The 13452-nt window shown below is 51.2% G+C and overlaps 1 protein-coding gene across 1 annotated transcript; it reads left to right on the top strand.

Annotated features, from left to right (window-relative positions):
* Nucleotides 1-442: 442 nt before the first annotated feature.
* On the top strand, nucleotides 443-12755 carry LOC119962182 (tubulin alpha-4A chain-like). Its single transcript, XM_038790137.1, has 4 exons — nucleotides 443-591; nucleotides 3197-3419; nucleotides 7641-7789; nucleotides 11705-12755. The coding sequence occupies exons 1-4, from the start codon at nucleotides 589-591 to the stop codon at nucleotides 12674-12676; spliced, it is 1347 nt and encodes a 448-aa protein (XP_038646065.1). The 5' UTR covers nucleotides 443-588; the 3' UTR covers nucleotides 12677-12755.
* The last annotated feature ends 697 nt before the right edge of the window (nucleotides 12756-13452 follow it).

Raw genomic sequence — 13452 nt, forward strand, 5'->3', positions numbered from 1 at the left:
TAGATCCCGCTCCAAGCCCAGAGGCCTGAACTGCCAGCGCTCTGAACACACTGGACTCCATCCACCGAAGATAATGAAGTCATACAGCTTGGGCCTTTTCCAATGCCCAGGGGTCTACACCATCACACCACCCGCAACCTCAAATCCAGATATGTTATTTTCAGATATACACATGACATAGACACGGAGGTGCAGAGAGGCTAATCCATTTTATCAGCACATGCAAAGTGATTTGTCAATGAACCTTTGTTTCATATCTTTTGCATAGTGAGAAGATGCATGCAGACCAACCTCTCTGTGAGGGTCACCTCCCACACTGCCACAGTTTTAGCATTCACAGTCTCTCTCGCCTGATTGCAGCATTTGGTCATTTCAATCGCAGTAATGCTTTTTTAAAAACCAAGCCCCCCCCCCCCCCCCCCCCAGCTTGTGACGTGCCAGCTGTATAAATAAGATGCCAGGACAGATGTTTCCAGTTGTTTTGCCTTGTTCCCCATCGTTCCCGGTCTGCTTTGATCAGCTCTTGTGACCAGCCTCTCGCCCTAACACCACCAGGCAGCTTGAGGAGAGAGAGAGAGGACATTTAAAATGGTGAGTGGGTTAAAGTGCTTTTAAACTGCTGAAACTAGAAGAGGTTTTTTTTCTGTGGCGGTTTTATTTTAAAGGTGTGAATTGAAGCTTGTGTTTGGTGGAAGCTCTGAGCTCAGTTTGGATACTCTGCCCAGATTATTGGGAAGGGATCGGTCACCTTGTGATTGGAGCTGACACACAGTCCAGGTATGTGTGTGTGTGTGTGTGTGTGCGAATCCTGGTGAGCAGAGGGTCAGATGCAATCCCTTTAAATCAGGCTGGTCCCAAAGGGCAAAACGTCTGCCCCAATTCCCTTTTAGAGACGAAAACGGAATCCTATTGAGGAAGGGGAGAGTGTATCTGTGGCTGGATGGAGGCTGACTTTGCCCCCCCCCCCCCCCCCCCCTGGAGGCTGGATATCCTCATTGACTGCTGCCAACCCCCTATCCTGGGAAGTCCAGGTTGGCAACTGGTCAAACCCCCCCACCCACCCAGCAATTAAACCCCCCATCTCCCAAATCAAATACTGTCCTTTAAAAAGCTGCAAACTTTTGAACAGGCGCAGGAATCAGTTTTAGCCTGTTTGTGTCTGTGTGAGTGGTGGTGGGGGGGGGGGGGGGGGGGAGGAGAGGTGTGTGCCCCCCTCATTTTCCCTCATTCCTGCAAAAAGGGCCATTTCAGGACTGGGAAGAATTTGGAATTTGGTTTAAGGGGCTAGCAGAGGAGCCCCTGGAGGAGGTGAGCTGAAAGTTCACCTGAGACTGCATGTGAGATTTGCAAAAGCCGAGAGCAGCACTTTATTCGACTGAGTTTAAGTTGCTTCATTTTGATGTGGCAAATGGGTGATGTGAATCAAATCTATCAGGTTTTAGTCGGCTATTTGCATGGATTTTAATTCCACATTCCGATCGTGTGGTGGCTCCTAGCCACGGAATGAAAGCTTCAGAAATTGTTTTTTTTGCAAAATGCATATTTTTGCTCTTTTTCTTGGCACTGGGCCAACCCCTTTCCTGCTTTCTAGCAGTGCTGGAATTGACCAGGTTCTCCTTCCGCTCAGCCGTCCTGTCCTCTAGTATCTGTGTAGCACAGCGGTTAGCACTGCTGCCTCACAGCGGCAGGGACCCGGGTTCGACTCCAACCTTGGGTGACTGTCTGTGTCAAGTTTCCCCCCCCCCCCGTGTCTGCGTGGGTTTCCTCCGGGTGCTCTGGTTTCCTCCCACAGTTCAAAGATGTGCAGGTTAGGTGGATTAGCCATGATCAATTGCCCCTTGGGCTGCAATGGTGTGCAGGTTAGGTTCCAGGTTTACACCAGGGTGGAGTCGGCCTGGGTCAGGTGCTCTTTCAGATGGTCGGTGCAGAATCGATGGGCCGAGTAGCATCCACTGCATTGTAGGGATTCTATGATCTGTGGAAGCTGGGCTGTAGTTATACCGGCACCTGCACACAGCTTGCAGCTGGCAATCCCTCTGATCACAGCATGCTAGAATTTCAAATTCAGATTGAGCAAGAGATGAGCGTGTACTATATTAGAGTGTTAGCATTGGGCAGTGGCCCAAGTTGACTGGGCACAAATAATTGAGGGTAGGACAGTTGAGGAACAATGGTAAATGTTCAGGGGGATATTAAATAGCGCACAATTAAGGTATATTCCTGAGAGGAAGAGGAATTGTGAAAGGGAGAAAAACGTTCCATGGCTAAACAAGGAGGTCAAGGAAGACATAATGGCAAAAACTCGGGCATACCACACTTCAAAAGCTAGTGGTAAGCTGGAGGATTGGTTCAACAAAAAGCTACTCCAAATAAAATCAAAAGAGCTAAAATGAACTACGAAAGGAAACTGGCAGAAAACATAAACACTGACACCAAAAGCTTCTGTAAGTATATAAGGAGGAAGAGAACAGTTAAAGTAAATGTTGGCCCTTTAGAGGAGATCGGGGTTGGAGGCAGAGTACGAGACTGAATTGAGGATTGGCTGACTGACAGAAAGCAGAGGGTCAGGTTAAATGGATCCTTCTCTGGCTGGTTGTGGTAAACCACCGTTGCACCTCCATTAGGTGATTCCTGCAGTGCAGGAGGAGGCCATTCGGCCCATCGAGTCGGCACCGACCCTCAGAAAGAGCAGCCTATCTGGGCCCACTCCCCCGCCCTATCCCCATAACCCCACCTATCCTGCGCATCTTTGGACTGTGGGAGAGAAACTGGAGCACCCGGAGGAAACCCACGCAGACACGTGGGAGAACGTGCAAACTCTGCACAGACAGTCGTCCAAGGCCGGAATCGAACCCGGGTCCCTGGCGCTGTGAGGTAGCAGTGATAACCACTGTGCCACTGTGCTGCCCCAGAAGGTGGTGGCGGGCTGCCTTCTTGAACTGCTGCAGTCTCTGAGGTATAGGTACACCCACTGTGCTGTTAGGGAGGGAGTTCCAGGATTTTTGACCCAGTGACAGTGAAGGAACGGCCGATATATTTCCAAGTCAGGGTGGTGGGTGACTTGCGGTTGGAGGTCCTTCTCGGTGGCCGAGGCCACATGGTTGGGAGGGGCTGACGATGGGCCTGGCCTGTTCTTAAATGCTTGGTGTGGGCTGTAATCCCACATCCCACTAATTACTTACCATTTCTCTTGCAGCGTGAGTGTGTCTCCGTCCACGTTGGCCAGGCTGGTGTCCAGATGGGCAATGCCTGCTGGGAACTATACTGCCTGGAACATAGCATCCAGCCTGATGGGCAGAGATCTGATACCAAAAGCGCTGGCAAGGCGGACGACTCCTTTGACACCTTCTTCTGTGAGACACGAAGTGGAAAACACGTGCCCAGGGCAATCTTTCTGGACCTGGAATCAACCGTGATTGGTAATATTAGCTGATAAGACTCTTTACTCGAACGTTTACCCAGCGAGTGTTGTAATCTGGAAGGTGCTGCCTGGGACGGCAATGGAAGCAGATTCAATAGGAACCTTGACAAGGGAATTGGATCTAATAATAATCGCTTATCGTCACGAGTAGGCTTCAATGAAGTTACTGTGAAAAGCCCCTAGTCGCCACATTCCGGCGCCTGTTCGGGGAGGCCGGTACGGGAATTGAACCCACGCTGCTGGCCTTGTTCGGCATCACAAACCAGCTGCCTAGCTCACTGAGCTAAACAGCTTTGTGCCCATATTGAAAAGGTTTACAGGTTATGGGGCAAGAGCTGATGGATGACCCTTACCCGTAGATCCATAGAATTCTGACAGTGCAGAGGGAGGCCATTCGGCCCATCGAGTCTGCATCAACCCTCTGAAAGAGCACCCTACCCTGGCCCACAGCCCCCCCACCCTATTCCCGTAATCTAACCTGAACATTTCTGGACACTAAGGGGCAATTTAGCAGGGCCAATCCACCCAACCTGCACATCTTTGGACTGTGGGGGGAAACCGGAGCACCCGGAGGAAACCCACGCACACACAGGCACAAAGTGAAAACTCCACACAGTCACCCAGGGTCAGACTTGAACCCATGTCCCTGGTGCTGTGAGGCAGCCGTGCTAACCACTGTGCCACTGCACTGCCCTGAGATTGTTCTTTAAGAGTCTGAGCAGGTAGAGTGGGTCAAATTGGCTGCTTCTGTGCTAAATTGTTCGATGATTCTTACTCGGTGCCAGGCTCCTGAATCTTGACAGGAAAATTTCCTTCTCTGTATATCTGCATATGTTTGAATCAACGAGTGTTGGAAGAAAGTTCCTCAAGAGCAGTGAATGGGTCAAGACTATTGTTATTATTGATCTCCCCACAGACCTCCCTATTGATCTTCCGGTACCAGCCTCCCCGAACAGGTGCCGGAATGTGGCGACTAGGGGCTTTTCACAGTAACTTCATTTGAAGCCTACTTGTGACAATAAGCGATTTTCATTTCATTTCAGACAACGTCTTGTGACATAGTGGGTAGTATCCCTATATCTGAGCCAGGAGCTCCAGTTTTAAGTCCCTCTCAGGGACCCGATGACGACGGAAGTTGTGTTCACAATGCAAAGGGTTAATTATCAGGCGATATGCCAGTGATGGACAACCAAGGCATGTGAGGCCCGCCTTCACTTCAGTGGACGGCAAGATTGAAATCGGGCTTGTTCACTAACCAGGACTCTGTGAAAAGAATTTAATACATTTTATACTTTTAAATACATTAAATATTTTATAGTCCTACAACACCAGGTTAAAGTCCAACATGTTTGTTTCAAACACTAGCTTTCGGAGCACTGCTCCTTCCTCAGGTGAATGAAGAGGTTTGGTTCCAGAAACATATATATAGACAAAGTCAAAGATGCCAGACAATGCTTAGAATGTGAGCATTTGCAGGTAATTGAATCTTTACAGATCCAGAGATAGGGGTAACCCCAGGTTAAAGAGGTGTGAATTGTCTCAAGCCTGGACAGTTGGAGAACTTGGAGAACGCTTACCCGGAGATCAGAGGCTGAATGCCCTTGGCTGCTGAAGTGTTCCCCGACTGGAAGGCATCTCCACATCATAATATTTTATAATGACTTATAGAAAATGCTGATTCATTTATATAGCAGGGCGGCACCGTGGCGCAGTGGTTAGCACTGCTGCCCCACGGTGCTGAGGACCCGGGTTCGATCCCGGCCCCGGGTCACTGTCCATGTGGAGTTTGCACATTCTCCCCGTGTCTGCGTGGGTCACACCCCCACAACCCAAAGATGTGCAGAGTAGGTGGATTGGCCACGCTAAATTGCCCCTTAATTGGAAAAAATGAACTGGGTACTCTAAATTCCTTTTTTCTTAAATCATTTATATAGCAATAGAACTGTGATCAACTTCAAATGGTAAAAACAAAATAAATATTTACATTTTGGACAGAGGGAGCTCATGGCTCTCACAGTTAATACTTTTTAAAATAAATTCAGTGTACCCAATTCATTTTTTTCCAATTGCTTGGCAATTTAGCCTGGCCAATCCACCTAACCTGCACGTCATTGGGTTGCGGGGGGCGAAACCTACTCAAACACGGGGAGAATGTGCAAACTCCACATGGACAGTGACCCAGAGCCGGGATCGAACCTGGGACCTCGGCGCTGTGAGGCAGAAGGGCTAACCCACTGCGCCCTTGTGCTGCCCCCTCACAGTCAATGTTGTGAGCAATCAGCACGCTCCTCACTTCCCTCGCCCCTCGCTTTACATCTGAATCACGTCAATCAAACCAGTTGGAATAAATCCATGCGGACGGAAACCAGAGGAATGTGACAACCCCACTCGTGGGAAACAGCCAACAAAATGTCTCGGGGGCTGCACTCAGAACCCAGGTGGGTGGCATGTGACACCCCCCCCCCCCCCCCCCCCCCCCCCACATTCTCGCTACAAGGCTGGAATGGAGATCGGTGGGTACTGCCAGGACTTGATAATGTCCAGAATTATTTTGGAGCCCCTCTGCGCTGAGTTGAAAGAGATAATGAAGCTGGCTGGGGATTAATGGGAACAGCCGTACAAAATTAACCACTTCAAGTATATATGGGCGACACGGCAGCACAGTGGTTAGCACTGCAGCTTCACAATTCCAGGGTCCCAGGTTCGATTCCCGGCTTGGGTCACTGTCTGTGAGGAGTCTGCACGTTCTCCCCGTGTCTGCGTGGGTTTCCTCCGGGTGCTCCGGTTTCCTCCCACAAGTCCCGAAAGACGTGCTCATTAGGTGAATTGGACATTCTGAATTCTCCCTCAGTGTACCCGAACAGGCGCCGGAATGTGGCGACTAGGGGCTTTTCACAGTAACTTCATTGCAGTGTTAATGTAAGCCTACTTGTGACATTAATAATGGTTATTATTATATAGCCAAATGGAAGGTTTCTCTTGATTCTTCTTCCCTTTTGAGGTAGAATGTTCCAGATCATAACTCACTGTGTAAAAAGAATATAACCTGGTTCTTTGCTATTTTTGTGAAATTTGACCCCCGGTAACCCATTTCCTGCCACTGGGAACAATTTCACAATATGGACTCCGTTAAAACCTTCCCTGATTTTTGAACACCTCCATTAATTCGTCCCTTAACTTTCTGTGCTCGAAGGAGAACAGAACATAGAACATAGTGCAGAAAGAGGCCATTCGGCCCATTGAGTCTGCACTGACCCACTTAAGTCCCCACCTCCACCCTATCCCCGTAACCCAATAACCCCTCCTCACCTTTTTGGTCACTAAGGGCAATTTAGCATGGCCAATCCACCTAACCTGCACGTCTTTGGACTGTGGGAGGAAACCGGAGCACCCGGAGGAAACCCACGCAGACACGGGGAGAACGTGCCAGACTCTGCACAGACAGTGACCCAGCGGGGAATCGAACCTGGGACCCTGGCGCTGTGAAGCCACAGTGCTAACCACTTGTGCTACCATGTCGCCCTAACAGTAAAGGACAGGGCTGGGTTTGCCGTTGTCGTTTCCGGTGCCTGATTCGATGCCGGGTGGTCCGTCCGCTTTCTTTCCCGTTTTGTGTTTTTATTGTGGCGGAATACAACGGAGTGGCTTTCTCAGAGGGCATTTAAGAGTGAACTGTGGGTCTGGAGTCACGTGTAGGCCAGGCAGTGTAAGGACGGCAGATTTATTCCCGAAAGGACATTAGTGAACTGGATGGGTTTTTATGAGAATTGACATAGTTTCATGGTCATCATTAGACTTTTAATTCCAGATTTTTATTGAGTTGAAATTCCATCACCTGTCGGATGGGATTCGAACCCGGGTCCCAAATCGTTATCCGGGGCTGTTTAGCACACTGGGCTAAATCGCTGGCTTTGAAAGCAGACCAAGGCAGGCCAGCAGCACGGTACGATTCCCGTAACAGCCTTCCTGAACAGGCGCCGGAATGTGGCGACTAGGGGCTTTTCACAGTGACTTAGTTTGAAGCCTACTCGTGGCAATAAGCGATTTTCATTGTTTTCATTTCATTATCCTGGGTCTTTGGATTACTAGTGCAGTGACAATACCACGATGCCACCCCCTCCTCTTAAACAATCCCAGCTTCCCCAGTCTCCCCACATATCCATCAGAGAGTGCAGCTGAAGTGGTCAGTGACACTTGTTTCACTGTTCCTTTCTCCCAGACGAGGTCCGTACTGGTGCCTATCGCCAGCTGTACCACCCCGAGCAACTCATCACCGGGAAGGAGGATGCGGCCAACAACTACGCCCGTGGGCACTACACCATCGGCAAGGAGCTGATCGACCCTGTTTTGGACAGAATTCGCAAGTTGGTAAGAGCAGTGATGCTTAAAGCTCATGTTGCAGGGGGACTTCCGGTTGCGGCTATGCGGAGCTAAGCCGCACGTTCAGCGGCTCCCGCCAGCAACGGACTTTTGGGCTCTTTTAAGGGCCCCCAGCGGTACTTGCTCGACGGTTCCCGACCTGGGAAGGTGTCTGCAGCGGATCCCCAGTGGTCTATGGTCTTGACCAGGAGTGGGGCCGGCAAAATAGCGGTGGCAGGGCCTAAGAAATAACTGTTAACTTTTGGTGGGAAGGGTCTCTGTTTTATGCTGCTTCAAGCGGTTTTAAGCTGGTTGTGTGTTGTTTCTAGGGCGGGTGGGTCGCTGTCTTTTTTGCGTGGGCGGGGTCAGGCAGGGGGAAAGCGCGGGCTTTTCTTCTGTTTCCCGCGCTGAGGGTGGATGGGGGCAGGGTCGGAGCTGAGAAGCGCGGGCTTTTTTTCCCGCGCAAGAGCGGGAGGGGGAGGAGGAGGGTCTGCTGATGGGTCTGGGGGAGGAGAAGTAGCCCCACGTTGGGAGGGGTCGGAGGTGTGGCGGGAGCTGCCAGGGTCAGCAGAAGTTAGCTGGCTCACGGGAGTGCTATGGAGGGAGTAACGCGGCTGGGAGGGGTCCTGGCCTGGGGGGAGGGGGGGGGGGGGGGGGGGGGTGTACCGGGTTGCTGCTGAAATGGCCAGGAAGGAGCTGGAGTCTGCAGGGGGGGCCAGGGTGGGGGTTTGCCGCCGTGGGGAACGGGCCGAGCGGGGGGCGCTGGCCTGGGGCGGGCAGGGGACGGTTATGGCTAGTCGGCAGGGGAGGGAGGCAGGGAGCCCTCTGATCCGGCTGATAACTTGGAATGTGAGGGGGCTGAATGGGCCGGTCAAATGGGCTCGGGTATTTACGCACCTGAAGGGGCTGAAGGCGGACGTGGCCATGCTCCAGGAGACACACCTGAAGGTGCCGGACCAGGTTAGACTGAGGAAGGGATGGGTAGGCCAGGTGTTTCCTTCGGGGCTGCATGTAAAAAATAGGGGGTGACGATTCTGGTGGGAAAAAGGGTGTTGTTTCAGGCGTCAAAGATGGTGGCTGACAGTGGATATGTGATGGTGAGCGGCAAATTGCAAGGGGAGCGGGTGGTGCTGGTGAATGTCTATGCCCCAAACTGGGACGATGCGGGTTTTATGCGGCGCATGTTGGGCCGCATTCCGGATCTAGAGACGGGGGGCCTGATACTGGGGGGGGGGAGACTTTAACACACTGCTGGATCCCCCATTGGATCGATCCATGTCCAGGACGGGTAGGAGGCCGGCGGCGGCTAAGGTGTTGAGGGGGTTTATGGACCAGATGGGAGGGGTGGATCCTTGGAGGTTCGCGAGGCCGAGGGCCAGGAAGTATTCATTTTTCTCCCACGTGCATAAAGCCTATTCCCGGATCGATTTTTTTGTTCTGAGCAGGGGGCTGAATTCGAGGGTGGAGGATGCCGAGTATTCGGCCATAGTCATTTCGGATCATGCCCCGCACTGGCTAGACCTTGAGCTGGGGGAGGAGAGGGACCAGCGCCCGCTCTGGCGCCTGGAGGTGGGGCTGCTGGCGGATGAGAAGGTGGGCGGGCGGGTTCGGGGGTGTATCAAGAGGTACTTAGAGGCCAATGATAATGGGGAGGTCCGGGTGGGGACGGTTTGGGAGGCATTGAAGGAGGTGATTAGAGGGGAGTTGATTTCCATCCGAGCCCATAGGGAGAGGGGAGAGCAGAGGGAGAGGGAGAGATTGGTGGGGGAGATGGTGAGGGTGGACAGGAGGTATGCGGAGGCTCCGGAGGAGGGACTGCTGAGGGAGCGACGTAACCTTCAGGCCAAGTTCGACTTGCTGAAAAATGAAAATGAAAATGAAAATCGCTTATTGTCACGAGTAGGCTTCAATGAAGTTACTGTGAAAAGCCCCTAGTCGCCACATTCCGGCGCCTGTCCGGGGAGGCTGGTACGGGAATTGGACCGTGCTGCTGACCCGCTTGGTCTGCTTTAAAAGCCAGCGATTTAGCCTTGTGAGCTAAACCAGCCCCTAAAAATTTAAAATCGCTTATTGTCACGAGTAGGCTTCAAATGAAGTTACTGTGAAAAGCCTCTAGTCGCCACATTCCGGCGCCTGTTCGGGGAGGCTGTTACGGGGATCGAACCGTGCTGCTGGCCTGCTTGGTCTGCTTTCAAAGCCAGCAATTTAGCGTTGTGCTAAACAGCCCCTATAGATCCTTAAACAGATCCTTAAACTGATCACCAGAAAGGTGGAAGCTCAGTGGAGGAAGGCACAGGGAGCGGTGTACGAATATGGGGAGACCAGGGAGATTGGTGGAGTGACGGATAAGGGAGGCAATGTGGTGCGAAGGGTGGTGGACATTAATGGGGTCTTCAGGGACTTTTATGGGGAATTGTACCGGTCCGAGCCCCCGGTGGAGGTGGGGGGGGGGGATGGGACACTTTTTGGATAAGCTGAAATTTCCGAAGGTGGAGGAGGGGCAGGTGGAGGGGCTGGGGGCGCTGATTGAGCTGGAGGAGCTGGTCAAAGGGATAGGCAGAATGCAGTCGGGGAAGGCGCCGGGACCGGATGGGTTTCCGGTCGAATTTTACAAAACGTACGCAGATCTGCTGGGCCCCCTGTTGGTTAGGACCTTTAACGAGGCAAGGGGGGGGGGTTGCCCCCGACTATGTCACGGGCGCTGATTTCCTTGATCCTTAAACGGGACAAGGACCCCCTGCAGTGTGGATCATACAGGCCGATCTCGTTGTTAAATGTGGACGCCAAGCTGTTGGCGAAGATCTTGGCCACAAGGATAGAGGACTGTGTGCCGGGGGTCATTCATGAGGACGAGACGGGGTTTGTGAAGGGAAGGCAGCTGAACACCAACATACGTAGGCTTCTGAATGTTATAATGATGCCGGCGGTAGAAGGGGAGGTGGAGATAGTGGTGGCGTTGGACGCGGAGAAGGCCTTTGATAGGATTGAGTGGGCGTACCTGTGGGAGGTGCTGGAAAGGTTTGGGTTCGGGGAGGGGTTTGTCAGTTGGGTGAGGCTGTTATATGAGGCCCCGATGGCGAGCGTAGCCACGAATAGGAGGAGATCGGAGTACTTTTGGTTGAACCAGGGGACGAGACAGGGGTGTCCCCTGTCCCCCTTGCTCTTCGCGTTGGCAATTGAGCCCCTGGCCATGGCGTTGAGGGAGTCGAGGAATTGGAGGGGTCTGGTGCGGGGTGGGGAGGAGCACCGAGTGTCATTATACGCAGACAGACAGACCTGGCTTCTCTCATTAACTACATCATCTGTAATCTGATAAAATGTCCCATCACCTGCTTAGCTGGGAACTAATACAATCCCTCAAATTATCTACACTGCAGGGAATATCCAACACGCTAAACAATATCTCATTAGCCATCTCTTTTTAAACACGTAAATGGTTGAAATCAATCATTACCTCACCTTTTAGGAATCCTTAATTACAGCTTTAGGAGACATTTGCGGGTATGTATTTTAACCCAGGGTTTTAGTGTCATTACTGCCATAAATAGGAAATATAATATATAACAATTTCTATGTTCACACACGTTTGATGCATATTGGAGGGGGTGGGGTGATGCATATTGGAGAGGGTGGGGTGATGCATATTGGAGAGGGTGGGGGTGATGCATATTGGAGAGGGTGGGGGTGATGCATATTGGAGAGGTGGAGGATGTGTATTGGGGGATAGGTGATGTGTATTGTGGGGGATAAGCTTGATTGATCTGTTCGTGATCATTCGTCTCGTATATTTGTATTTATTGAATTCCTGGGCGCAGGTAACTTTATTGAAACCCAAAGGTTAAGGAGCAGGTAATGTAGCACTTGTTTTCATTGGGAGGGAGGTAACATTTGCCATTTTCTTATATTCTCATTTTCCTTTGCCAGGCTGACCAGTGTACGGGTCTTCAAGGTTTCCTGGTCTTCCACAGCTTTGGTGGAGGCACTGGCTCTGGGTTCACCTCCCTCCTGATGGAACGTCTCTCCGTCGACTACGGCAAGAAGTCCAAACTGGAGTTTTCAATCTACCCGGCTCCAAGGATCTCCACCGCTGTGGTCGAACCGTACAACTCCATCCTGACCACCCACACCACCCTCGAGCACACCGACTGTTCCTTCATGGTCGACAATGAAGCCATCTACGACATCTGCCAGAAGAATCTAGAATTAGAACGTCCGGGCTACGTCAACCTGAACAGGCTGATTGGCCAGATTGTGTCGTCAATCACAGCATCTCTCCGTTTTGATGGAGCACTGAACGTCGACCTGACAGAATTCCAAACTAACTTGGTGCCTTATCCTCGTATCCATTTCCCCCTGGCGACATACGCTCCAGTAATCTCGGCTGAGAAAGCTTACCATGAGCAACTGTCTGTGGCCGAGATCACCAACTCCTGCTTTGAACCAAGCAACCAGATGGTCAAGTGTGACCCTCGCCGTGGCAAGTACATGGCCTGTTGCCTACTCTATCGGGGTGACGTGGTGCCGAAAGATATCAATGCTGCTATTGCCACCATCAAGGCCAGGCGTTCCATCCAGTTTGTTGACTGGTGCCCAACTGGTTTCAAGGTTGGCATCAACTACCAGCCTCCCACTGTGGTGCCTGGAGGTGACCTGGCCAAGGTGCAGCGTGCTGTGTGTATGCTGAGCAACACTACGGCCATCGCTGAAGCCTGGGCTCGCCTTGATCACAAGTTTGACCTGATGTACGCCAAGCGCGCCTTTGTGCATTGGTATGTGGGTGAGGGGATGGAGGAAGGGGAGTTCTCAGAGGCCCGTGAAGACATGGCAGCTTTGGAGAAAGATTACGAAGAGGTTGGTGCCGATACTATATCTGATGATGATGGAGAGGATTTCTGATCTCCATTCAACCCAAGGATGCATCATTTCACTTTCATTTTGTCTTGATTTAGATGTGAATAAAACTCATTAATATTGAGAGATTGTGTTCTGACGTGAATTGTCTGAAAAACTGAACCTTTTGAACATTATAGATTATTAGACTCAAGGTACCTATTTGGAAACTCGCTTCGGTTTATGTAAATAAACGCTATCAAATTGTTTTGGCAGGACGGGGGCACGGTGGCGCAGTGGTCCGATCGCGGCCCCGGCTCACTGTCCCTGTGGAGTTTGCACATTCTGCATGGATCTCACTCCACAACCCAAAAAGATGTGTAAGGGTAGGGTGAATTGGCTGCACTAAATTGCCCCTCAATTGGAAAAACAAAACTGTTTTGGCGGGACTTTTGACCGTCTAATTATTAAGACAAATCAAAGTAGAATGTTGCCATAGACAAAGAACAACAAAAGATAAAGAAAAGTACAGTAAGAAGTCTTACAACCCCAGGTTAAAGTCCAACAGGTTTGTTTCAAACACTAGCTTTCGGAGCGCAGCTCCTTCCTCAGGTGAATGAAATGAAAAGGAAAATGAAAATCGCTTATTGTCACGAGTAGGCTTCAAATGAAGTTACTGTGAAAAGCACCGAGTCACCACATTCTGGCGGCTGTTCGGGGAGGCTGGGACAGGAATTGAACCCGTGCTGCTAGCCTGCCACATTCCGGCACCTGTTCAGGAAGAGGTATGTTCCAGAAACATATGTACAGCCAAAGTCAAAGATGCAAGACAATGTTTTGAA

The sequence above is a fragment of the Scyliorhinus canicula genome, chromosome 2 (assembly GCF_902713615.1).
Source record: "Scyliorhinus canicula chromosome 2, sScyCan1.1, whole genome shotgun sequence".
Taxonomy (NCBI): Eukaryota; Metazoa; Chordata; class Chondrichthyes; order Carcharhiniformes; family Scyliorhinidae; genus Scyliorhinus; species Scyliorhinus canicula.